Source organism: Recurvomyces mirabilis (assembly GCF_035927965.1).
Source record: "Recurvomyces mirabilis strain CCFEE 5264 chromosome Unknown scaffold_18, whole genome shotgun sequence".
Lineage (NCBI taxonomy): Eukaryota > Fungi > Ascomycota > Dothideomycetes > Mycosphaerellales > Teratosphaeriaceae > Recurvomyces > Recurvomyces mirabilis.
Window position 1 is genome coordinate 546,936 of NW_027041952.1, and position 21,860 is coordinate 568,795.

Here is a 21,860-nt window from a genome sequence, read left to right on the forward strand (position 1 = left end):
AAGCGTTCCTCTGCCTTCATCTCCGCTTGTCTCGTTTGATGGACACACAATGGCCCTTATTGCAGCAGGCAGCAGCGATGGGTCTAATACGCGCTGCAGTCTGGCAAACACTTCGAGCCATTTCGAGAGGCGTTGACTATGATCCCTACAGAGACATGTTAGGGGAGAGATACGGTATTGACAGTGCAGAAAGGCAACTTATATATCGTCTACACTATGTCTAGTCCAGCGCATATCAACCCTCGGCTTTGATTTCTTCACTTGCCATTCCTCCGAACCAATCTCACCATCCGCTCAATCTCACTCACAACCTGATCCTGCTCCGTAATATGCGGATAATGCCCACTGCTATGTGCAAACACAAATCTTCTCTCACCAGTCCCCGTAAGCATCAGATGCTCCCTCTGACATTCCTCCTCCAAAACATCACACCCCTCCATCTTTCTCAACAACTCCTCCCTTTGCTCATTCGTCCCGCCACCCTTAGCCTCAGAATAAGCAATAGCCTTCCTGATGTCCCTCTCACTGAAACCTTTGATCACAGTCACGGGCCTGTCACCCAGTGGATGCTTACTCACAAGATCATGACGAGCGAGGTCCCGACAGCTGTCATGCCAACCTAGCATTTCAGCCCATCCACCATTCTCCCCTTTCGTCCAGCCTTCGGGCGGATCCCGCTGACCATTTAATTCCTCCCACTCTGCACCGGACATGTGATGTGCATCATCCAAGCCAATAACTGAACAATAGTCTAACCCTCCTTTGATCCCATCAGCCAAGAACTCCAGATCCGGATCCATGACTGCTCGCTCGATGGAGCGTGGCGAATTGGCATCTAGGAAGACCACGCCAGCTGAATTCTCGCTGTGAGCGGCGGTGTACTCCCAGATTGTTAGACCGCCGGCGGAGTGCGTGATGAAGACGAATGGGGACTTGAGAGCGGCGGCGTGCAGGACAGCATCTAGTTCTTGTGCTAGTGCTGATGCTGTTCTGGGTTTTGGTGTCTTCTTCTCGGAGTCTCGATCTGTTGATTCCAGGAGTGGTAAGGAAGAAGAGCGGCCAATGCCTAGGCGGTCATAAGTGAAGGATGCAATGCCCGATTTCGCGAGCTCGGATTGGATGGTCGTGAATGTGAGACAACCCAGACCTAATCCGGGAACGAGAACTACTACAGGATGATCTTGGGTCGTGATGTTTGTGCTTCGGCGAATGTGTATATTCTTTCTACCGTGGTCGGTATCGATCTCAATAGTGCTAGAGGATATATCCGGGTCAGTATGCCTTGAAGCCATGATTGTGGATCGGGTTTGTGAAATGGTCTGCCAGAAAGCAAGAATAGAGGCGAAGGAAAGTGGAGAGGGATGATATGGAAAGGAAGCCCCTTTATACGTGCATAACATGTAGTAAGCGACAGCTCCAACAGTATGCAGGCGTGCGGCGCAGTCACCTTCCCATTATGTCTTGGCGTGCACCGATGCGCGCCAGCACTTTGGTTGCTATCTTCATGCTTCGAAGAGAGTCTTACGGAGTAGAGGGGGCTCGAGACACATGACAAAGGAGGGCTTCAAGAGGTTGAGAATGTATAGACGACAGGCCTATAGCTCGAGGAATTCGCGGCTACTTCAAAGCGATACCGACCTCTAAGAGAACAGCTTCGCCCACAGTTTGTGGGTTCGTCTCGATACGACTCCTGCTTCGATGATACACACCATCTCCACTAGCCTTCAGTGACAACACTATCCTGTCAGGAGACTCATCCTCGACAACCCACTCCTCGACATCTGACCCTCCATCCACCTGATCTTTCCTCCGAGCACACCATACCAGTATCCCTTGCCTTCCGGGCCGTAGCGTCTGTCGACCCTGCGAGCTCAATTGCTGCAGCGTCTCCTGTCGACGGAGCGACTCCGTATTTGGAAGCCAACAAGCACCGTCGAAAGGATTCACACTATTCCCAGCCAGGATCTTGGAATCCAGTGCCCCACTAGCAGCGGCCTTGAGCATCGCCTGCGTAAAACCAATCCCATACTGCACGTCTACGGCCGAAGTGGCGTGAGCCAAGCCCATGACGCCGTAAAATCGATCTTCTTCCAGCCGGCAGCGTCGGTATTGTGTCTGATGTATCAGCGGGGTGAGACTTACTTTGGCCTTCTCGTCTTCGATCATGAGGTTCCATAGTCGGCCGCCGGTTGAGTATAGAATGTCACTTATAGACATTGTGAGGCGGCCTTGAGTGTCGATCCATAGATCCTCGTGGAGCCGCACTGCATCATCGCCGCCCGTGACATTCGGATACCGTTCCTTTGCTCGCCGGCCATGACAGCACCGTACTTGCCCTTCTATGGCAGTATGATCCCAACAACGGACGCCATTGTCTAACAGTAACCGCTTGCTACTCATAGCTTCCTGGAAAGTCCAGACTCGTGAGAACCAGCGTGTACGCCGCAAGCTTTCACAAAAGCCTCACCGTTGGTAGCATCGGGCAGTACAGCCAGGTCGGGGGCAATGACAAGTACAGCCGCTGCATGCATATAGTAATCTCGCATGCGAGGGACGTGGAAAGCTTTGTCCTCGATACTGGTCTGCTTGATACACCACCGATCGACCCAGAAGCGAGTATGGCCCGTCACAGCATGAGCACGGTCACACGCCTTCCGTAGAGCAGCGTCCGTGGACTGGTTCCAGACGTGGGAGAGCGCTATGTAGGTCGCTTTGCTCTCATCTCCATACTCATCGATCGAATCCTTGGTCAGGTCGTATAGTCGAAAGATGGGTAGTACAAGATTCGGATCCGGCTTCTCGATGAACTCCAAGGTCGTAATCTCGTTGTACGGCTCGACGGCGGGTTTGGAACCATACGTGAACAGCATACGCTCGCGATGCCGCTTAGTATCCTCAGATATGGGGATGTGTTGCCAGTCTCCCGTGGCTAGTACTGCTGCGATCTCATCTGTGCTTGTAGCGGGTTACAATTCGTGTTCAAGTTCGCCGTCAGCATATCGCCACCAGACAGGCATGGCTCGACCATCCAATAGCACCCGTTGTATGGTCTGAGGTTCGTTGGCGATGGCAATGCTGAACTCATCTTTGAGGGTCAGGATGTCGTCGCGGAATTCTGGTTCATGCTGGCGATAAGCATCGGTCATGATCATGATCGGGCACGTATATCACCCTGAACAAAATGACTCGTGCTTGTGTAGTCGCTCGAAGATGGTATGTAAAGCTGTGAAAGTAGAGCTCAGGGCTATCGTCAAGCTTCGCCTATGCAAGCATGCCTAGCTCCATCAGCTCTACGGCCCCACTTTTGAACATAGACCGGTGAAGATGCACCACGGTCGCGCCATGCTGTTGGTTGCTGCGCTCCGGTGAAAGTGACAATCGACAATTTGCTTCCTCGACGACCGGGAACGAGCAGAATTGCATAATCTACGGTCTATCATTATCTCATCAATCGTTGAGTCTCCTTCAAACCAACCCGCTACATGACTGCTGCCTACATCTGCATCAGCAACTCCAAGCAGGACAAGCGATCTGCGTCCCATAAGGATTCGGCCCGGCAATACCAGCGATCTGGAAGATCGCGTTGATCACACCTCCAATCCCCTCACCAGCGATCAGTCCAGCGGCGACAGCGTATCCGTAGATATCGAAGTGTTTCGGATTCTTCTTGATCCAAAAGTATGCTGGGACGGCCCCTATGATCATGGCAGTGCCGTAGTATGTTTGGGGTAAGACAAAGGCTAGACCAATGCACATCATGTTTGGGTGGTAGATACGGTATTTGGCCCATTTGCCGGTGTAGGCGTAGTGGCGGATGACGATCATGATGCCGCCGAATATGGAGAAGACAACGCTGAAGATGCCAGAACTTGTCGGGACGGGGACTTGACACGCGATGTCAGCATGTTCTCTCTATCGTGCTTGTGATTATGAACTTACACTCTGGATCGGTGATCGCTACTGTGACTGCTCGCCATGCCGAGACAGAAGGCGCGCTGAATGGGCATTTGGCTGTTGGATCGGAGGACAGGACGATAATGCATGGATATGCCTTCGCAAACAGCATGAACAGGGCTGGTGCCAGAAAAACTGCTACCAGTGTGCCCATAGCCTGGGCGAAGAATTGTTGCTGAGGTGGTGTGCGGAGTAGAAACCCGACCCGGAAGTCGCCCACCAGGTCGTGGGCTTGATTAGCGCCCATCGAGGCTAGGGAGCCGCCGAGGAGGTTCAGGCGCTGTGCATGCTGAACGGGCCAATGCTCGCCTTTCGTAGCGCCACCAAGCACGATCTGCGACGCTTTCGAGGCGGCAGTGAGTGGTGTGATATCCGTTACTCCAGCGCACTGGACTGCCAGAATAGAGAAGAAGAAGGCCAGAAAGATGGCTAACAAGCTCATGCCTACTGGCATCTCAAATCTGTACAGTGGTCAGTCTGGACTCCGCTGTAGCTTCGGTGGGTTACTTGGCTTACTGCACTCCCATGACCACACAAGAGCAAATGATGACAACTATGAGTGGTGGTAGCCACATCCAGAGCTTGACCATCTCGTGATCCGCTGCCGGATCTATGACAGGAGCATCTTCCTTGTGCTCACCCTGCTTCTCGAGAAATGCACTCTTCTTCCCAGTCGCTCGCAGCGCGGCACTGATACTAGAGCAGCAACCGCGCCAGATGGCTTTCGCGACAAAGTAGAAGACCTTGTACTGGAGCCCGAGCTCCGTGAAGGAGACAACAATCCTGCAGTATGGGTTAGCTAGAGCCAAGACTACGTGCTAAGCGCCGAAACGATACTCACATTAGCAGGACACCTGGCCATAGCAGCCAAAAGCGAGGCGAGGGGGTGGCCTTTGCCGCGGCTTTGCCAGCCATACCCGAAAAGCTGACGACGCCGGACCAGTGCTCGTGCATCGGACTCTTTGCACTGTAGACAGTCTGACCGAAGGCCATACCGTTATGGACAAGTGCTGGCCCGATGATACCCCAGGCAAGCACAGACCCGGCAAAGAACGATATGGCCGTGTTCAGGCCAACGAGTACACCAATTCCGATGAAAGCCGGAGTCCACTCGATATACCAGCCCCAGTTCTCTACGGCAAGTGCTAGGTCGTGATGACCCGACCAGATGTAGATCCAGGTAAAGATGTGCCAATCCCAGAGTAGACCCGTAGCGTACTGTGACACAACCCGGAGGACGAATGCAGCTGAAAATGCAATTCCGAGCGCCTTAAGCTTCATCTTGGCGATTAGCTCACCTGTCGCAGCAGCATGCATACTGCGGATCGTCATGGCGGTAGCTGATGGTGTGGGGAAGATGAGCTTGAGCTCTCGTGCAACGTAGATGATGAAGAATTTGCGAAGGGGCGTGGCAAACAGGAAGCCAAAGTAGCCTCCGACCACGGTAAGCGAGATGAGACGGCCAAAGTCTTCCCTGGGTGTGCTGAGCAAGTTGAGTTGGTCTGTACTTCGCCGTTAGTTCCTGCCAATATGGATGTTGTTGACACACTTACACAAAGCAGGTATGCCAGAGATGAAAACACTCGACAGTCCTCCGGCCGCCGTCGCTGCAGTCTGCACGATGTTGTTCTCACGTGGACCGAAAGATCCGCCAAAGATGGGAAATTTCTCCGGCAGGGCACGAGACAGCGACTTGAGGACACCGAAGCCGACGATGGCCCCAAATAGCGAAGCACTAAACGTCCAGCCAGTCTTGAGACCTAGGTAGAGGTTGGAAGCGTTCACCAGAGCACCGCAGATACAGCCGACCAGCATTGCTCGAACGGTGACGATGCGATGGTTTTCGTCCGGCAGATCGTCGAACGGCACGAATGGATCGACTGTGGGTTCTTCGTGCATCTCGGTCTCTTCCATCTCGCCAACATAGCTAGGTCCAGTCTTCTCGTCCAGGGCCTCAGGCTCCGACTCATCTGTGCTGCCATCACGCGAACGGACGTTAGATGGATTGAAGGTGTTCTGCTTCTCGGTCAAGGGTGGGACATCCGGGTTGATGTGACCCTGCTTCGATGTTAGTGACTTTTGTCTTGGATACGCAATCCGAAGCTTACCATTGGCATGACCGGCCGGTCAATGACTTCAGAAACAGACATGATGTCGTCCCAAATCGGCAGTCAGTATACTGTAGAATCAGCGAAGAAACATACGCATTCTCAAGCTCAGAGACAATCAGCAAAGCTACATATTATACTTATGCTTCGTACCCCTCGTGTAGCCGCTGGACCGTCATTGCGTTACATTCTCACATCCCATACCACTCTGATAGTCGCGGTTTGTGGCAATGGCACATGTCTATCAGAAGATCATGGCTGATCCACCACTCACAGATGACCTGGTGGCGATGACAAGCCAGAGATCCGCACGCATTGTCTTGACGCCTGCCGGATCTGGCTAGAGGCGCTGTACTTCCAGCAGCGTTGGAGATACCGAAGTACATGTCCATGCACGGCAGAATAGTAGCTTCAAAGGAGCTTATCGTCGCCAAGTACTTGCAAGATAGCTGCTGACGGTCCTTTGCTTGCATGCTTGGGAGTCAGCTCGATTTCGCTACATAGCTGAGGCAAGTTGGTGAAGCTGCCATACGGGGATAAGACGAGGCCAAAGTCGATATTGTTGAAGGAGCGAGGGATGAATTCCATTTGTGCAGTCCCGGTATTGTGGTTGACGCTAGCCCGATAAGGAAACAGCTTTCAACCCCTCCTTCACAGCAAGAGGGGCAAATCCTCGTTTTCCTCCGCCATGAACCAAAATGCCTAGATCGAGTCTGTCCAATGGAGACTCTTGAGCCTGACATATCTCCTGCGTTTCCAAAGCAGGCAGGTGAATCCACAACCCAAGCTGTTACACGGTATTCCCAAGACGAGCACCCAACGCCGTCGGCATTAGATACTACCCCCTCCTCCCAACCGCCCTCCCAATCAGACTCAAATTCCCCTTCTGCACCCCACTCAACAGTGCCTCTTCAAGCGCGCTCTGCGTGACACTCGCATCCCCATCTAAATCACTGAAACTACTTCCCATACTCGGACTCCCGTCTGAGCCTTCACGGCGGCCTAAGGAGCGGGAGGTAGGGCTGAAGTTCGCGTTGGCGATTTGGGCTCGGTGGCGTGGACTTAGGGGGCCTGGGGGCCGGGTGGGAGGTAGGGTTTGCGAGTCTGAACTTGTGGATGCTGGGGCTTGGGCGGCGGAGGAAGTGGTGGAGGAAGTTGTTGGGGAGTCGGGAGGCGGCGGCGGGTGGGTATTTGTAGCAGCAGATTTGGTAGCAGATGGCCCAGCTGTACCTGTAGCTTGTCTTTGTTTGCTTGGTGCGATGGGCTCGCCACGAGCAGTAGCTTTACTGGCAGCAGCGAATGGGAGATAGCCTCCCTCATCCTCATCTTCATCGTCCTCACCTTCCCTGTCCCCATCCGAACTCACTCGCCTCAAAGCCGCGGACTTCTTTCCAAGCGGCGCACGCTGAAAAGCCTGACTAGCCGTCCTCGATACCGCCTCCACCTCAGAGTCCGACTCAGAAGTCACAGCTCCATCGCTCTCACCAACATGAGTAGCAGTCTTAGCATACAAAAGTTTCGGAAGCTGCCGTTGCGATCCGCTAGATGTCCTCGGCGCTCGCTGGAAAGCTTGTGGTTGTCTGTTGCTGCTAGTCAAGATCTTACTTTGCGTGACAGTCGTCGTACTTGGTGTCCTCGAAATTCCAGGGTGTGTCGAGCGCGGTGTACCCGGCGAAGAGCCGTCACTGCCCAAACTCCCACTTCCGCTTGCACCTGCCGCACCTTGAGCTTTGAGGGTGTTGATGACAGATGGCATCCTGGCGGCAGCACCAGCTTCACGACTAGACTGCCTTTGCATTGCCACACCGCCACCCGCAGGCGTGGTAGAAATGCTTGAGCTTTCCATAGGAGGAGTAGGAGGAACAGCATGACTCTGCCCCAACTTCTGCATCTGCCTCCTCATCCCCTCCAGATGCCGCTCGTAAAGCCATGCAGCCTGCTGTAGCAAGAACGGCAGATCGACCTCGAAGCGGGCGGCGATGTCCTCCCAGTCTAGGTCCTATAAACACTATCAGCATCGTGAAACATTCATTGCTATGATGCCTAGCCAGTAGCTCCTTACAGTGGCGAGGAGGAGTGATATATACCTTGGAATTAGAAGCCAGACTAACAACCTTCCACAACGCCCTATCCTTCCCAGCATCCCACTCCACCCGTGGCGGATCCAGGAACTCGCCCCGTGCAAAGGGGAGGCGAATGTAGCATGTATACTGTACTTTTGGCTTGACAGTAAGAGCAGGCTGTCGAGGTGATGGCGGGGGTCGCGGTGATGGCACTTTGGATGGACGGGGTTCTTGCGTCCCTGCTGCTGCTGCCGTTGTTGTAGCAGTTGAGGTTTGGCGGGAATGAGTTGGTTTTGATGGGGCACGGGAGGAGGATGGTGTGGATGCTTGGGCTGAGGAGGGGGGAGACATTATTACGTTGTTGTGGAGGGGTTTCCTGGAGGGAACATTATTGTGCCAAGAAGCAAGGCAAGAAGTCGAGGGGTGAGGTGTGGGTGAGGAAGCAAGTTTGGCGTCACACGTGATCACGACTAGAAGTGAACATTGGTCATATGCTTTTAACAGCAGACATTCTCGATGGGGCTGAGAAGGACTCCCGGAGCGTCCTTCTAAATCATCTTTCTGCTGGCGAAAAGTTCATGTCTTTGCACGCTATCGGAGAAACAGCACAGGAGAAGGTTGATCATCCTTGCAACCTACGACTGCAAAAGCCACTTCTCGTGCTCATGCCAGAAGCCCACAAGATACGCCCCCAGCCACAGCAATCCACACACCAACGCTTAGATAGTAGTCTCATAAGCAATCGGCGTAATACTCTCTGGCTTATTCTCGCTCGTCTTCACCGTCCTCGCCTCCCGAGGCATCGCCGGCTGCCTCTTCAGCTGCAAATGCACACCCTCCTCCTTCGCCTTGCGCTTCTTGATCCCGTTCTCCTTCACACGTCGGATGAACTCGTCGCGGGATCTCGAGGCGCGGACGTGCTCGATGCGGACGTTGATGCGCTTCTCGATGTAGCGGTTGCCGACTTGGCGGTAGATGATGACGCCGAGGGCGGACTTGGTCACGTTGTAGACGACGCCGGTCTTGCCGTGGTAGACTTTGTAGGGCTGGTGGTCGGAGTGTTAGAGGGTATGTGCTGAGGTTTTGTTTTTGGGGTTGTTCCTTACCATGCCCTTTTGGACCGCACCGTTGGCGACCACATCGACAATGTCTCCTACGCGGTACACCTTCATGTATGTCGAGAGTGGGATCATACCCTTCTTCTTGAAGTCACGGGAGAACGCTGTGCAGGAGAGTTAGTCCATGTTCTGTGCATATCCCCGAGCTCATCCCTCGCCATCTATGCCACAGCCACTCCCTCTATTCTACTCTTCTATCAGGGTGTAGACTCACCATAGCGCGTTCCGGCGCGGAGACCAGCTGGATGACCCATGGCGACGGTGTTTCGAGGCTAGAAGATGGTTTTAGTGGGCGATGTTCGCTGCTCGTAGGAGGTTCGGTCGCATACGTCAAGCTATTGGTGATATGCTGTATCGATTGTCAGTAGTGCATCTGTATGCACCGAGTCTATGTTGCACTCACAGTAGTCTACTCGTCGCTGCTCAATCTTCAATCCATCGGCTTCAGCGTCGCGAAAGTGTGGGTGCAAGAATTCGCAGTCTTGGCGTTTGACGCACGGACTTCAAGCTTTCCGCACCTGAATTTGTTCGACCTGGGACTTCGAGAACTTTGAGATTGACCAGCACGACTGCAAGGCAGCACAATCGACAACCACAATCATGGCTCCGTAAGTCATTGCACTACTGAGAGGTAGTAAGAGCGGTCAGCAATGCGAGTGGTGGATGGCTTTCTTCGAGGTGGCAGGCTGGCGAATGTATGGCGAGCATACGACATGGCAGTGAGGATGCGATGGCGCGACAATTGAGGCTATACCATGGGAGAAAAGCACGGAAGTAGCACACGATACATTACAATCTTGCCGTCACCACCAGATCGACGTGACCTTGAGCCATCCTCCGCCAAGCCTGCCCACCACACCACCAATCGCAAAGCCATGGAACCGCTCTACTACTACGACCCTCCTGTAAATGAGAGATACGCTTACTGACCAAATCACAGCCGCAAATACACCAAGACCTACAAGGTCCCACGTCGTCCCTTCGAGTCGGCTCGTCTGTCAGTACACACCATAGCCAATGGCCACTGAGCGCGAGCTTGTCTCCGCTCAAGTCAAACACTGCCTAACAACCTGCGCAGTGACTCCGAGTTGAAGATTGTCGGCGAATACGGTCTCCGCAATAAGCGTGAGGTGTGGCGTGTCCAGCTCACCCTCTCCAAGATCCGTCGTGCCGCTCGGTATGAAAAACACTTCCATAAGACAATATATGTGGATGGCTTGGCTGATTATATACACAGTCAACTTCTCACCCTCGACGAGAAGGATCCCAAGCGTCTCTTCGAAGGCAATGCTCTCATTCGCCGCCTGGTTCGTGTCGGTGTGCTCGACGAGTCCCGCATGAAGCTCGATTACGTGCTGGCCCTAAAGGTCGAGGATTTCCTGGAGCGCCGCCTCCAGACTTGCGTCTACAAGCTCGGCTTGGCCAAGTCCATCCACCACGCTCGTGTCCTCATTAGGCAGCGTCACATCCGGTATGCATGGAAACGAGAACATGATCTGATATGTTAAAGTACTGATATGTTTCGTGTAGCGTCGGTCGCCAGATCGTCAACGTACCATCTTTCATCGTCCGTCTCGACTCTCAGAAGCACATCGACTTCGCCCTCACATCACCGTTCGGTGGTGGGCGTCCTGGCCGTGTGAGGAGGAAGAAGGCCAAGGCTGCCGAGAAGAAGGATGATGGTGAGGAGGGTGGCGAAGATGAGGAGGAAGAGTAGATCATTCGTCGCTCCATGAGGAAGTAACGAGTGATGGTGCATTTGAGCGTCTGTAGCTCGCTGGCGTAACGGCGATGCAGCGACTTGATATACAAGGTAGCCATTGATCGCAATGTGTCAAGGCATTACTTCACTTCCAGCTCTCTGCAGATCCACCGTTCGCTACCTAGGTCGGCCCTTCCATCTTCTACCCTGCCCATTTAGGCTAACTCCACAAGCATCAGTTGCACCCGCATCTAATGCGAAGCACCTCTACCTCAGCAGGAACATCAACCTTCCCCAGCCCGTCCAGGCTGTGATACAGAAAATCGATGCAGTGTTTACCAAGATTTGATAGCACCGGTGTCATTGATCACGACGGCTTTGGATTTTGCCTGCGACCAATTGAATGAAGAAAGTGCGATGTGACATGTTAATGTCTCGGCAGGTGATCCGTACGCAACGTCGCTCGTAGCTTCCTCTCGAAGGCCTTATCAGAATTCTGCTCCGATTCGACACGTAAGAATACAGCACTTCAGCAAGACTCCATAGACGTGTTGCTGCGGATTCCTGCGACTATGGCCGAGCATGCAGCACCGCCGTCCAAGCGATGCAAGTCAGTAGCACCGTTTCCTGCAGATGTACGAACGGATATTGCTGACTCTGGATGGCCAGACTCGACTACAATGACACTATCACGATTCTCGCTGGCTCGACCGAGACTCCCTTTACCATCCATAAAGACGTTGTCTGTGCCAAGTCGGACTTCTTCGCGGCAGCATACACTGGGAACTGGAGTGAGAAAACTGGGGGAGTCGTCAGACTTCCCACAGTAGAGGCAAACATCGTCAAGATGTACATCCACTGGTGCTACGCCAACACAATCGACGTGAGCCTACTCAGTTCTGTGCATGAGCCAAGTTTTGAGCCAATCGAGGACAAGACTTGCAATCTCCGCTCAATAACACGAGCTCTGATCAGTCTCTACGTCGCCACTGATATGATTCTTGATGACAACCTCAAGGACTGCGTCATGGATGAGATGATGAAACGATACAAGGGAAAGTCCTTGAATTTCGAATCCGGCGCGGTGCAGGAAATGCTGGACACAATCGGCACAAACTCGAAGATGTACATCTTCGTGGTCGACTATTTCGCCCGCTGTAAAGTGCGATGCTCGTCCGTTGAAGATCTAGCCAATTACCCTCCTCTCTTTCTCGCAGATGTTGTAGTGAGGTTCAGTGAAGTTTCGGGCAAGGTAAAGGCAAATGCGGAGCCTGGATCAGAGACAGTATGCCGCTATCATATTTGCTGCAAGAAAGAGCAAAATTGCGCCTTGTGACGAGCACCAAGACTCACGTGGGCTTCGCAAAGGAAGTGAAGCCGATTGCAATACTATGCAGGTCGATGAAAGGGTGAGAGGCTTGCAATATTGGCCTTGAGGTCCTGCAGTCCTGGATGTGGGCTACAATGAGTCAAGTATCAGAGACCCAGCCACCATCAACGACATAACTGCTGCCTGTCACAGCACTGCTATCATCACTAGCCAGAAACAGAATGACATTCGCCACTTCCTTCGGCATCAGGTCACGCTGCAGGCTCTGTGCTGCCATGACTTCCGCACGGTATTCAGGTGTCAGGACTTCCTTGATCTGTCGGTCCGTGGCAATAGCACCGGGCATGATGCTGTTAATTCTGATCCCGTACTTGCCGAACTCTTTCGAGTGGGTGCGTGTGAGACCCATGATTGCTGCTTTGCACATCTGTAGAGGACGTGTCAGATGTTCTCGTCTTGCGGAGCACGAAGGTCGTAGACTTACAGTATATACCGGCAAGCCAACAGCAGGGATACGCCAAGTAATTGATCCAAGATTGATGATGCTCCCGGATCCGAGCTTCTGCATAGATGGCACGATGTACTGTGTCAGGAACATTACATGCCGAAGATTTGTGTTGACGTCCTTATCCCAGAGCTCTGGAGTCACATCAACGGAAGGCACTCTGCTCTTAGCACCAGCAGCGGCCGCATTGTTGACTAGGACGTGGACGGGACCATGTTCGGCTAAAGCTTTGTCTGCGCATGATTTGAGGGTATTCAGGTTACTGACATCGCATTGGTAGAAAGCCGGAGGTAGCAGATCTGGTAGCCATTCTCGTTCTTGATGAGTCTTCGAGTATCGTTCTTCGATGTCTTTGCATAGAGCCGAGATGTCTTCTGCGATGTCGAAGACTATCACTTGAGCCCCTTGGCGGTAGAAGAGTTCCACGGCTGCTGCTCCGATGCCTTCCGCACCACCTGATATCAGTACTGTCTTGCCGCGAAGGCTAGGATATACCGTATAGTCCGCCATTAGTATGGTAGAGCCTGGTGTCGAAATTCGATGATCTTGAGTGTGGGCACAAATACGAGAGCACTCATTGCAAAGGCAAGATACTGATCAAGCGCAGTGGAGAGTGAAGTGGAGGTGGAGATCAGGGTTTGGTGGCTCGTGTTGTATTCTATTTCTTCCGCATTGCACCACATGTTCATCTGCCAGCGAAGATTGCAGTACTGAACCGTCTTCGTATAGTGCTTGGGAACGGCGGCCTCGTCACCGCCGTCTAGTCGCATGCGAGTCTGGACACAATCTGGTTGCAGCACGGCCACATAAGCTGCGCCTATTGTCAACATGAGGGCCACAAGACACGTGGTATCAACAAAGGCCTACTTACAACACGATGCTGCGACACATCACGCAAAAGCAGGCTAGATGAGTAAAATACCATACATACCTCTCAAGGAAGGACACATACGTCTGCTCCGACTCACACCTGGAAGCTGGAATGTCAAGACCATCTTCCGTTTGGAAACATACGACATCAACCAGGTACCGCCGTATTTTGCTCTGTCCTACACATGGGGTGACCCTGATGAAGTCGGAGGCACCATCTGGTAACAGCCGGGCGGCATCCAGGTAGTCGTCACCACAAACCTGTTCTACGGTCTGCACAGGCTGCAGGCAGATATTCACTACAATCATGTGGCATATATCTGGGTAGACGCTCTCTGTATCAATCAGGACGATGTTACTGAGAAGGCCCTACAGATACCTCTCATGCGCAGGATATTTTCTGGAGCGGAACATGTGCTGGCGTGGTTGGAATTCGCCACTCCAGAGGAGGAATTGGCAGTGCAGACTATCAGTGTGCTCTGGCCACAATTAAGCGCTATCAAGGATCCGTACCGTGGTATCGGTAGTTGGTTTGTGAGAATTGATAACGTGGCGCGACTGCTACCACCCGCAGACGATGTATTCTGGTCACGATTTCTCGAGCTTGTAGCAAAGCCGTGGTATAACCGCGTCTGGACGGTCCAAGAGGCATGCGTTGATACGAGTGTGACGTTCCTGATAGGTATACAAAAACACATCAGCCTCCCAGACTTTGTGGGCTTCGTGGCGATGGTTCGAGCTGCTAGAAGTAACGGGTTTGGCTTCCTGTACAACGTCTTGGCATGGAGACCCAGCCCTGCTGCAAGAACGGAGCTGATCAGCAGGCTTGTGTCTAGATATAGCGAGAACGAAGAAAAGCTGCTCGAGGAGATGGAGTTCTTGTCGACGTTCGATCGATACTTGTCGGACCTCTTAGAAGGTGTCTACAATGTCGATCGCCTCCGACACCAGATACTAGGTCCGGATACATCAAGTCTGCGACACCTACTCTTCAAGGCCTTCTATGGTAGGAGTTATTCTGTTCTATCGGATAGGGTCGCTGCGATGGCAGGCATTCTCACCCCAAGCCTGGCTCTAGATGCTTCCTTGGATCTAACCACGAAAGAAGCTTTCATACTGGCATCCCGGAGCTGGTGGCTCCATGATCCGGATCTCACGTTCCTACACTTCGTGGACCCACATAAGAAAAGTAAGTCGCATCCTTCATGGGCACTCGACTTCACACTGCTCAAACATGCTCCGCTGGTGCAACATGGGCTCGACCAGGAATATGGCTACGGAGCTGGTATGATAGCAGATACTGCTACGAGACATTGCCGTAGCGTACATAAGCGGAACAGGACACCTAAGCATCACTGCCGTGTATATGCCAAAGACCTGCTGCAGTGGCGGGCACGCAACATCACTTTCGGCAATTGGGATAGTCTAAGAGTGTTGGCTATCTCAGCTGACCGCCTCAGAGATGTCGGATCTCGCCCTTCATTCCCGCTCGAGCAGCTTCAGTCACTCAAAAGGCGCCACGAAAAGCTGCGAACAAGCGAAAGCGCAGAGCTTATGAAGCGGGCATCAAAATGAATGGAAGAAAGTAGGTCATTTGCCGAGCACGCCTTGGGCCCCCAGCATTACTTCGAGCCATACTGGCGCACTATGACCGCCAACTCACGTTGCTTGGAGCACAACCCGGACCATCAGGCTGTCGACGTGTACTACCAGGATCACAGAGCTGCAAGTTACCATGCGGTCGTTCATGCATTGGCCGCTTCTGACGCTGCGGCATTGGCTGCTCCGGCCGATGATGCGCGAGCATACTATGAAGACATTTCCAGTGCTAGCGCCATCAGTAAGCTAGTGGCTACAGCGAATGGAAGGCTCGGTTTAGTAGCTAGAGGAGATGTTGGTGATGAGGTAGTGGTCTTTCAAGGTGCACGTACTCCATTCATACTTAAGTCTACAGGACAAGGCGATCACTGGTTCATGGGTGAGGCGTACATTCACGGTCTCATGCGCGGAGAAGTCTTCGATGAAGGGAGTGGTGCGAGTTTGAAGACGTACATGCTGGTGTGATACACAAACTATAACCTTGATCTGAACCAGCCAGAGAATAATGACCGGACCTGCGGCTTGGGCAGGTACTGCTCGATCTCGGAGGTGTTGAGGTAGGACATATCGCCTCTTGCTTTCTCGAGGTTGGTGACGCCACATAGTCGCATTGCTGTCTCGAGCTCGTCTTGCAAGACTATACGAAGGTCAGTGGTTGTGCTAAAGCAGGTCATGCATGACTTACTCTCTGCGCAAGATTCGACACCCTCCTTGTTATACATGACCGAGCACTGGAAGGGTCGGCCGACACCAACACCTCTAGCACCCAGACAGACGGCCTTTAAGATGTCAGATCCTCTTCTCACTCCGCCGTCAACGAACACTTCAATCTTTTCAAAAACCTCTGGACAGTCTCGTCTCATCTCTAGCAATACTAGTATCGTAGCTGGTGCATTGTCAAGCGCACGACCACCATGGTTGCTGACGACAATACCTTGACAGCCCAGCTGCATAGCCAGCTTGGCGTCTGCAGCTGATTGGATGCCTTTCACCACGATTGGTAGCTTGGTATGCTTTCGTAGCCATGCCAGATCGTCCCATGACAAAGCCCAGTCGATGAAGGATCCAGTCGTACGGGCCAGACCGCCACCTTTCTTGTCAACTTTGTTTTTCTCGCCAGAGAGATAGAGAGAAGTGACTTCTTGCGTTCGAATACGCTCGTCTGCTTCTCGCTTGGACACAACAGCCAGATCCACCGTCACAAACAGCGCTTTAATCTGGTTGTGCATCTCGATCTTTTTCAAAATCTCCTCGGACTTGTGCCGTTGCTTGTCGACGTACAACTGGTAGAAGAAGGGATTGTTAGGTGCCGCGGCCAGGATGTCCTCAAGTCCATACGATGCAGTTACAGAAGTGCAGTGAATGATGCCACTCGCTGCCGCTCCAGCCGCGAGAGCGGTCTCACCTTCTGGACCTGCGACTTTTGCGATGCCCATTGGACAGATCCAGACTGGCATTTTGACCTTCTGACCTAGCATGGTCATCTCGGTGTTGATAGTGGAGACATTACGCATGATCCTAGGTCGGAACCATAGTTTCTGCCAGTACGACTTGTTGGCATTGAGCGTTAGCAGATCATTCGATGCACCCGAGATGTAAGCATTGGCCTTCTGAGCGCCGAACTTGTTGAAGGCCTGTTCGAAATCGTTCAGATTGATGATGGTCTCAAGTAGTGGTTTCTGCTCCGGATCCGATTGAGTGACCGATGACTGTTGTTGAGCGTCCTTCCATTCTTTGGTGACCGTGGGTTCGTCTAATACACCCTTCTTCTCGGCGTCGGAAAGACTTCTTTCGATGAGATCTGCGGCATGGTATTGGTTGTATGTCTCGCTGCCATCCTTGCCTGCTGAAGTGTAAAGTGCTTGATCTCGTTAGTCAGTCGTCGAGCTATGCGATGATTGTACATACCATCCGGGCCCCCAGGATGCTCCGGTGCGAACTTCGACAGATCGTACACTTTACCATTGACCACGATCCAGAGGTCATCGGGATTGTTATGCTTGGAAAGCTCGTCGACGGAAACCCTTCCAGACATGTTGATGGCGCAGTAGACTGTAGACCTTCCTTCCTGCCTATTATCCGCTTTCGGGGTGATTAGATTCTCTTCTTGATATCCCACATTAGTCTTGTGTATTCTCGGTGAGGCCACTTCTGTGTTATGTTCTCATTCACTAGACCGCGGATTATCCCCGCATAAGTGGCGTTCAGAAGCCGAGGATAAAGTGGGTCATTGCTGAAGCGAGAAAGCTTATGAGCAGCACATTCGAGGAGGTCTGACGTTCCCGCCTGTTCGTTCACACTACAAAAGCTGTGCAAGGCACGACCGACTCCCAACTATTCCCTTGGAGCATTGATACAACCCCCTATCTGTACTCAATATCATTGGACCTTATATACTACATCCTTGACGCGCTCACATGCTGGAGGCCAGAACGAAGATCGATTCATGCGTCTCCGCCTGCGTGCTCAGCTGTTCGACGCCACCAATTTGTAGTTGCCGGCGTTGGCCCTCCTGCGTCCGGCAACACACTCCATGACCGCAAGCAAGAGATTGACCACAGCTGTAACGAACAAGATCCAGCTTAGCACAATCGTCATATTACATTTCTAGTGCCAACTGCGCGATCGAACACATCTCCGGCCCCAATGCACCTCTAGATACTGTCATAGGGGTCAGCATGTCATCGAACGCAAGTGCTGTGGACACCGTTACTTACTACCGCCAAGCCGAAGTATATTATTGACCATGCGAAGTCAAGCAGAGCAACAAGCCAGAATACCATGAATGCGAACACCGCCTGATTGATAACAGAAACGCAGAGGCCAGCGAGCGCAAAGGTAAGAACCATGACATAGTGTGTATTGAATTGGTTCCAGATCCAAGCGTCCGTGGTGAGCACGCGGCCGGCGATCCCAACGATTATGACATGGAATGCCAGCTGAAGAAAGCGCATGGCTGACATTGCGAATCGGAGCTGCTTGTTCGTCTTGTTCGTTATCGCAGACCCGCTCCTTGCTGATGTTGGATGGTGGTGGGCAACGACTTTCGAAAAAGAGGACGACGACTCTGGCTTGGGGAGCAAATCGGCTTCTTCATCACCATCGTCGCCGGGGTCGTAGTCGGATGGGTTCCGGAAGATGGGATCTTTGAAGTGGTCGCGAAGGAGGGAGCCGTCCATCGAGACCATCGACATTGGCCTCTGGACGTATGCGGTACCACCAAGCGTGGCGGACTCTGGTCGGTCCAGCAGAGGGTATGAAGATCTTGAAGGCATGATCTGAGTCTTGCGTGAAGAACAACCACAACTCGGGGATGAAAAGATTTGCGGAAGCAGAGGTGAGTGACTGATACCTGGTCCGCTGATGGGAGGCTAGGAGACCATGATATGGTCGCACTCGTCCGTAGCATAACGATAAGCTTCTACCTGCTTGCAAACGCACAACAAACTCATGTAGATCATTGTGTTCCAGAGTACTGCGGCTTAGCCGCCATGAGGTTGGTCAAATCAAACATTCACATCATGCACCGTGCGAGCTTTCGAAATCCCAGCACTTCCCTCTGCTTGTTGGAGCACTGGAAACGCATGTACTACGAGCCGCCGTACCCTTTACAAGCCCCTGTAATCTGCGACTACACAAAGGTTGAGTGGTCAGAATCCCACGCCACCATCCATCAATTCCACCGGTCTGTGCTAGTGGTCATAGAGTTCAAAGCAGGCCCCGAGAAACAATTTGAGATGATATAAGCAGGAAATAATGCGCCGTGGTGTGACTCAGCTAGATTTGATTGAGCAGGAGGTAGTGCCCACGGACAGTTCGTCCTGTTCACACAACGCACATGGACATCCCACACCTGCTCGGCATAGACTCACAGGAGATTCTTGCTACTCTGAAACCGGAGCTCGAGACCGCAATGCAATATCATTCAATTCAACCGACCAACGCGATCGAAATCACCATCTCTTGAGGTTTGTTGGTTTCGTAGCAGCCAACTGGACTCAAGCTGGAAGGCTAGAGTGGACATTGACACGGAGTGCATAGTGCAGCGTCCCTGAAGCTTGTTGACCGCCGTGGCGCAGAGCCAATTGGCAAAATGTCTTGGCGAAGGATTTCGGGAGTGATCGCAATCCTTGCGGCACATCGGAGTCCGAGCAGGACGAACCACTCATCAAGACGTCGACACGCCTGCCTGATATCACAGCAGCCCATTATCATGCACACGTAGCAGTCAGCCACGGCGATAGTTCCAAAGGGACGAATTGGTATATGTGTCGCAGTGCAAGACCTCCGACGACCACCACTTTCTGTCAGGTCAGTACTGCGGTCTGAGAGCACGAACCGCAGACCTCAAAGGACAAAATCAACACCGCCGAATGAATACCGCGTCACTCGAGATTTCTCCGATCGAGGACAATGGTTTAAGCAGCCAATCCTTCGGTGTTGGTGGCTGGAACCTTGTTTGTTTGTTAGCCGCCATCCTGCCAGTATCCATAGGCGCCCTTGCCATTCCATGTTGTGCAGATCGACCTTGCTGTAGCCCACATACGATCGACATGAATACCAAAAGACCTAGTGTTTCATCCAGCGCCTTCGCAATTTCCCGCCAACAACTTTTGTCCGTCTGGGCCTCCATCGCTGCTCGAGAAAGGTAGTATATCAGGTGTGAGGCCTGATGCGGCTCAGTACATCTATCCACATTCCTTTCAGCTTTCCTTCCAAGTTCTCCATTCTACAAGATGCATTTCTTAACCCTCGTTATCGGACTCACTCTCGGCTGTGCCATAGCTGGTCCTGTACGCCCAGCTGGGGTTATCCTCCCCATCGAGACTCCTGCTCCTCCATTTCCCACAATTGCACCGAGCGTTGCCACGAAAGCTCCATATCTTCTCCCGAGATCAGCCTTCTCAACCACGTTCCCAGTAGAGACCATCACAAAGGTCAGCGGAGAAATTGGTGCCACTGTCACTGGCTGTACAGTTACTACCATCTCTGCGCACGTTGCAACCTTAACGTTCAATTCAACCAGCACTACGACCGACTCCGATCCTGGACGCTTCCAGTGTATTTGCCCTAGCATTGATCCTTCGGTCATCGTCGACGTTTTCACACAGTGGGACCATGTCGGCAATCCGGGCGAGCCTGTATGTCACAGATGGAGCTCTCAGGATCAAGAGCAGAACGCTGACAACTTTCCTAGACCGGATCGTACTGTGGATCAGCAATCCTGCCTGTTTCGATACAGACTGCACCCTATGCCTCACCCAGCGCCGAACCTTCCAGTGCAGTCAATGGCGCTGTGAGTTGTACATACTGCTGATGGTATGGTGTAATCTCGCTGATAGCAATCCCAGTGGGCCAACGTATCATGCAGCGAGGGCGGCGCCTTCGCTTCCATTACCAACGATCCTCTGTGGCAATGGAACGTTGCTGGTACGGAAGCCGCGTGGAACGAGCTGGTCGCCGATTATGTCTCGAATGCAACGAATGAGCTCGCATTCTCCGACTTCCTTGCCGACAGGTTCCACGCTCCTCGAAACCCAACGTGCGATAAGGTCGGTGATGAGTTCTGTAGTTCGACTATCGGCTGTGGTAGCTGGCTGTTCCACAATGCCGACGTAAACAGCCCTGCCGGCTACATGTCAGTCCTTGTTTCTCTTAGATGTAGTCATCTTTTGCTAACGCAAGTATAGTCTTTACAACTCCATGGTGTATCTACACCGAACAATCAGTGTGTTTAGTAACAGCATAATCCAAGCGCAAATCAATGTAAATGGCTTTGCTGGTAACATTGCCGGTAAGTTCAGACCCGGTATCTGATTCGCAGCATGATTTTGACGACTCCAGGCACATTCTCGGGCGTCGAAGCCGAAATAGCCGAAGAGCAACAGCAGAAGCTTAATTACGACATCATACAGCTGGTCCTGGGCATTTCGCTCAGTGTCTTCTTTGAGAAAAATAACGACACACAAGCACCGCCACGGAACAAGCGAGTCTAATCTACTGCACAGGCTTGCCATCGACTCCCTTCTTCAAAGGAGGTGATGACGCAGAAGGAGCTGCCCTACGAGGCTCGGATCTGGGGACCGTCCCCAGTGGTATCCAGAACGCCGTCGACCCTGTTGTGAGCGTAGTCACATCGAACAAACTTGATCCCGGAGTGGGGCAAGACTGGACAACGGCTGCAGTCAGTATCTCCTTTCCCACCACAAGCGAACAATCTGACCAATGTGATCTGATCTACAGATATTCGGTGCATTCGCCTACGTCAAAGACGAGATTGCCTATCCAGCACAATCTCACGACATACATCACATACCTCGCAAACGTCGTGCAGAATGCAACTCAGTTATATGCCGAGGGCCTCTTCAACGATCCCGGCAACCTCTACACCGTCATCCAGCAGGGCCATGTATTTGGGAGCCCTATACGAGAGGAACCAGTCACCATCGCCGCAGAGTTGACCCAAACGTTGCTGGCCAATACGCTCCCTTTTGGTAACAAATTATTCAATCAAGCGACGTGTATTTCTCGCTGACAGATTTCGTTCCTCTAGCATGGAGCTCAGCTCGTGACTCGTATACTGCAGTGTTCATGGCGTAGGTCGTGCCCGC

General features: G+C 52.6%; 13 protein-coding genes across 13 annotated transcripts; 4 read left to right on the forward strand and 9 right to left on the reverse strand.

Moving 5' to 3' along the window:
• Positions 1–257: 257 nt before the first annotated feature.
• Positions 258–1,292, reverse strand: LTS14_007002 (uncharacterized protein; the record flags this gene model as incomplete). Its single annotated transcript, XM_064839695.1, has 1 exon — positions 258–1,292. The coding sequence occupies one exon, from the start codon at positions 1,290–1,292 to the stop codon at positions 258–260; it is 1,035 nt and encodes a 344-aa protein (XP_064692938.1).
• Positions 1,293–1,617: 325 nt separating this feature from the next.
• On the reverse strand, positions 1,618–2,217 carry LTS14_007003 (uncharacterized protein; the record flags this gene model as incomplete). The annotated part of the gene is made up of 1 exon (XM_064839696.1): positions 1,618–2,217. The coding sequence occupies one exon, from the start codon at positions 2,215–2,217 to the stop codon at positions 1,618–1,620; it is 600 nt and encodes a 199-aa protein (XP_064692939.1).
• Positions 2,218–2,396: 179 nt separating this feature from the next.
• Positions 2,397–3,146, reverse strand: LTS14_007004 (uncharacterized protein; the record flags this gene model as incomplete). The annotated part of the gene is given in 2 exon segments (XM_064839697.1): positions 2,397–2,955; positions 2,971–3,146. 2 exon segments carry the CDS (start codon positions 3,144–3,146, stop codon positions 2,397–2,399), a joined length of 735 nt encoding a protein of 244 aa, XP_064692940.1.
• Positions 3,147–3,504: 358 nt separating this feature from the next.
• LTS14_007005 (uncharacterized protein) lies at positions 3,505–6,104 on the reverse strand (the record flags this gene model as incomplete). Its single annotated transcript, XM_064839698.1, has 6 exons — positions 3,505–3,884; positions 3,940–4,415; positions 4,471–4,737; positions 4,796–5,456; positions 5,508–6,012; positions 6,063–6,104. The coding sequence occupies 6 exons, from the start codon at positions 6,102–6,104 to the stop codon at positions 3,505–3,507; spliced, it is 2,331 nt and encodes a 776-aa protein (XP_064692941.1).
• Positions 6,105–6,900: 796 nt separating this feature from the next.
• LTS14_007006 (uncharacterized protein) lies at positions 6,901–8,476 on the reverse strand (the record flags this gene model as incomplete). The annotated part of the gene is made up of 2 exons (XM_064839699.1): positions 6,901–8,061; positions 8,150–8,476. The coding sequence occupies 2 exons, from the start codon at positions 8,474–8,476 to the stop codon at positions 6,901–6,903; spliced, it is 1,488 nt and encodes a 495-aa protein (XP_064692942.1).
• A 368-nt stretch (positions 8,477–8,844) lies between these two features.
• On the reverse strand, positions 8,845–9,497 carry RPL21A (60S ribosomal protein L21A; the record flags this gene model as incomplete). The annotated part of the gene is made up of 3 exons (XM_064839700.1): positions 8,845–9,171; positions 9,232–9,347; positions 9,458–9,497. 3 exons carry the CDS (start codon positions 9,495–9,497, stop codon positions 8,845–8,847), a joined length of 483 nt encoding a protein of 160 aa, XP_064692943.1.
• Positions 9,498–9,843: 346 nt separating this feature from the next.
• Positions 9,844–10,960, forward strand: RPS9B (ribosomal 40S subunit protein S9B; the record flags this gene model as incomplete). The annotated part of the gene is made up of 5 exons (XM_064839701.1): positions 9,844–9,851; positions 10,184–10,240; positions 10,322–10,420; positions 10,481–10,714; positions 10,774–10,960. 5 exons carry the CDS (start codon positions 9,844–9,846, stop codon positions 10,958–10,960), a joined length of 585 nt encoding a protein of 194 aa, XP_064692944.1.
• A 557-nt stretch (positions 10,961–11,517) lies between these two features.
• Positions 11,518–12,281, forward strand: ABTB1 (Ankyrin repeat and BTB/POZ domain-containing protein 1; the record flags this gene model as incomplete). Its single annotated transcript, XM_064839702.1, has 2 exons — positions 11,518–11,555; positions 11,615–12,281. 2 exons carry the CDS (start codon positions 11,518–11,520, stop codon positions 12,279–12,281), a joined length of 705 nt encoding a protein of 234 aa, XP_064692945.1.
• A 133-nt stretch (positions 12,282–12,414) lies between these two features.
• Positions 12,415–13,290, reverse strand: LTS14_007010 (uncharacterized protein; the record flags this gene model as incomplete). Its single annotated transcript, XM_064839703.1, has 2 exons — positions 12,415–12,702; positions 12,760–13,290. 2 exons carry the CDS (start codon positions 13,288–13,290, stop codon positions 12,415–12,417), a joined length of 819 nt encoding a protein of 272 aa, XP_064692946.1.
• Positions 13,291–15,297: 2,007 nt separating this feature from the next.
• Positions 15,298–15,714, forward strand: LTS14_007011 (uncharacterized protein; the record flags this gene model as incomplete). The annotated part of the gene is made up of 2 exons (XM_064839704.1): positions 15,298–15,490; positions 15,605–15,714. 2 exons carry the CDS (start codon positions 15,298–15,300, stop codon positions 15,712–15,714), a joined length of 303 nt encoding a protein of 100 aa, XP_064692947.1.
• Positions 15,715–15,722: 8 nt separating this feature from the next.
• Positions 15,723–17,284, reverse strand: LTS14_007012 (uncharacterized protein; the record flags this gene model as incomplete). Its single annotated transcript, XM_064839705.1, has 3 exons — positions 15,723–15,886; positions 15,935–17,092; positions 17,158–17,284. 3 exons carry the CDS (start codon positions 17,282–17,284, stop codon positions 15,723–15,725), a joined length of 1,449 nt encoding a protein of 482 aa, XP_064692948.1.
• A 572-nt stretch (positions 17,285–17,856) lies between these two features.
• On the reverse strand, positions 17,857–18,524 carry LTS14_007013 (uncharacterized protein; the record flags this gene model as incomplete). The annotated part of the gene is made up of 2 exons (XM_064839706.1): positions 17,857–17,910; positions 17,967–18,524. The coding sequence occupies 2 exons, from the start codon at positions 18,522–18,524 to the stop codon at positions 17,857–17,859; spliced, it is 612 nt and encodes a 203-aa protein (XP_064692949.1).
• A 1,461-nt stretch (positions 18,525–19,985) lies between these two features.
• LTS14_007014 (uncharacterized protein) lies at positions 19,986–21,784 on the forward strand (the record flags this gene model as incomplete). Its single annotated transcript, XM_064839707.1, has 6 exons — positions 19,986–20,390; positions 20,492–20,545; positions 20,592–20,887; positions 20,940–21,043; positions 21,094–21,186; positions 21,258–21,784. The coding sequence occupies 6 exons, from the start codon at positions 19,986–19,988 to the stop codon at positions 21,782–21,784; spliced, it is 1,479 nt and encodes a 492-aa protein (XP_064692950.1).
• Positions 21,785–21,860: the final 76 nt, after the last annotated feature.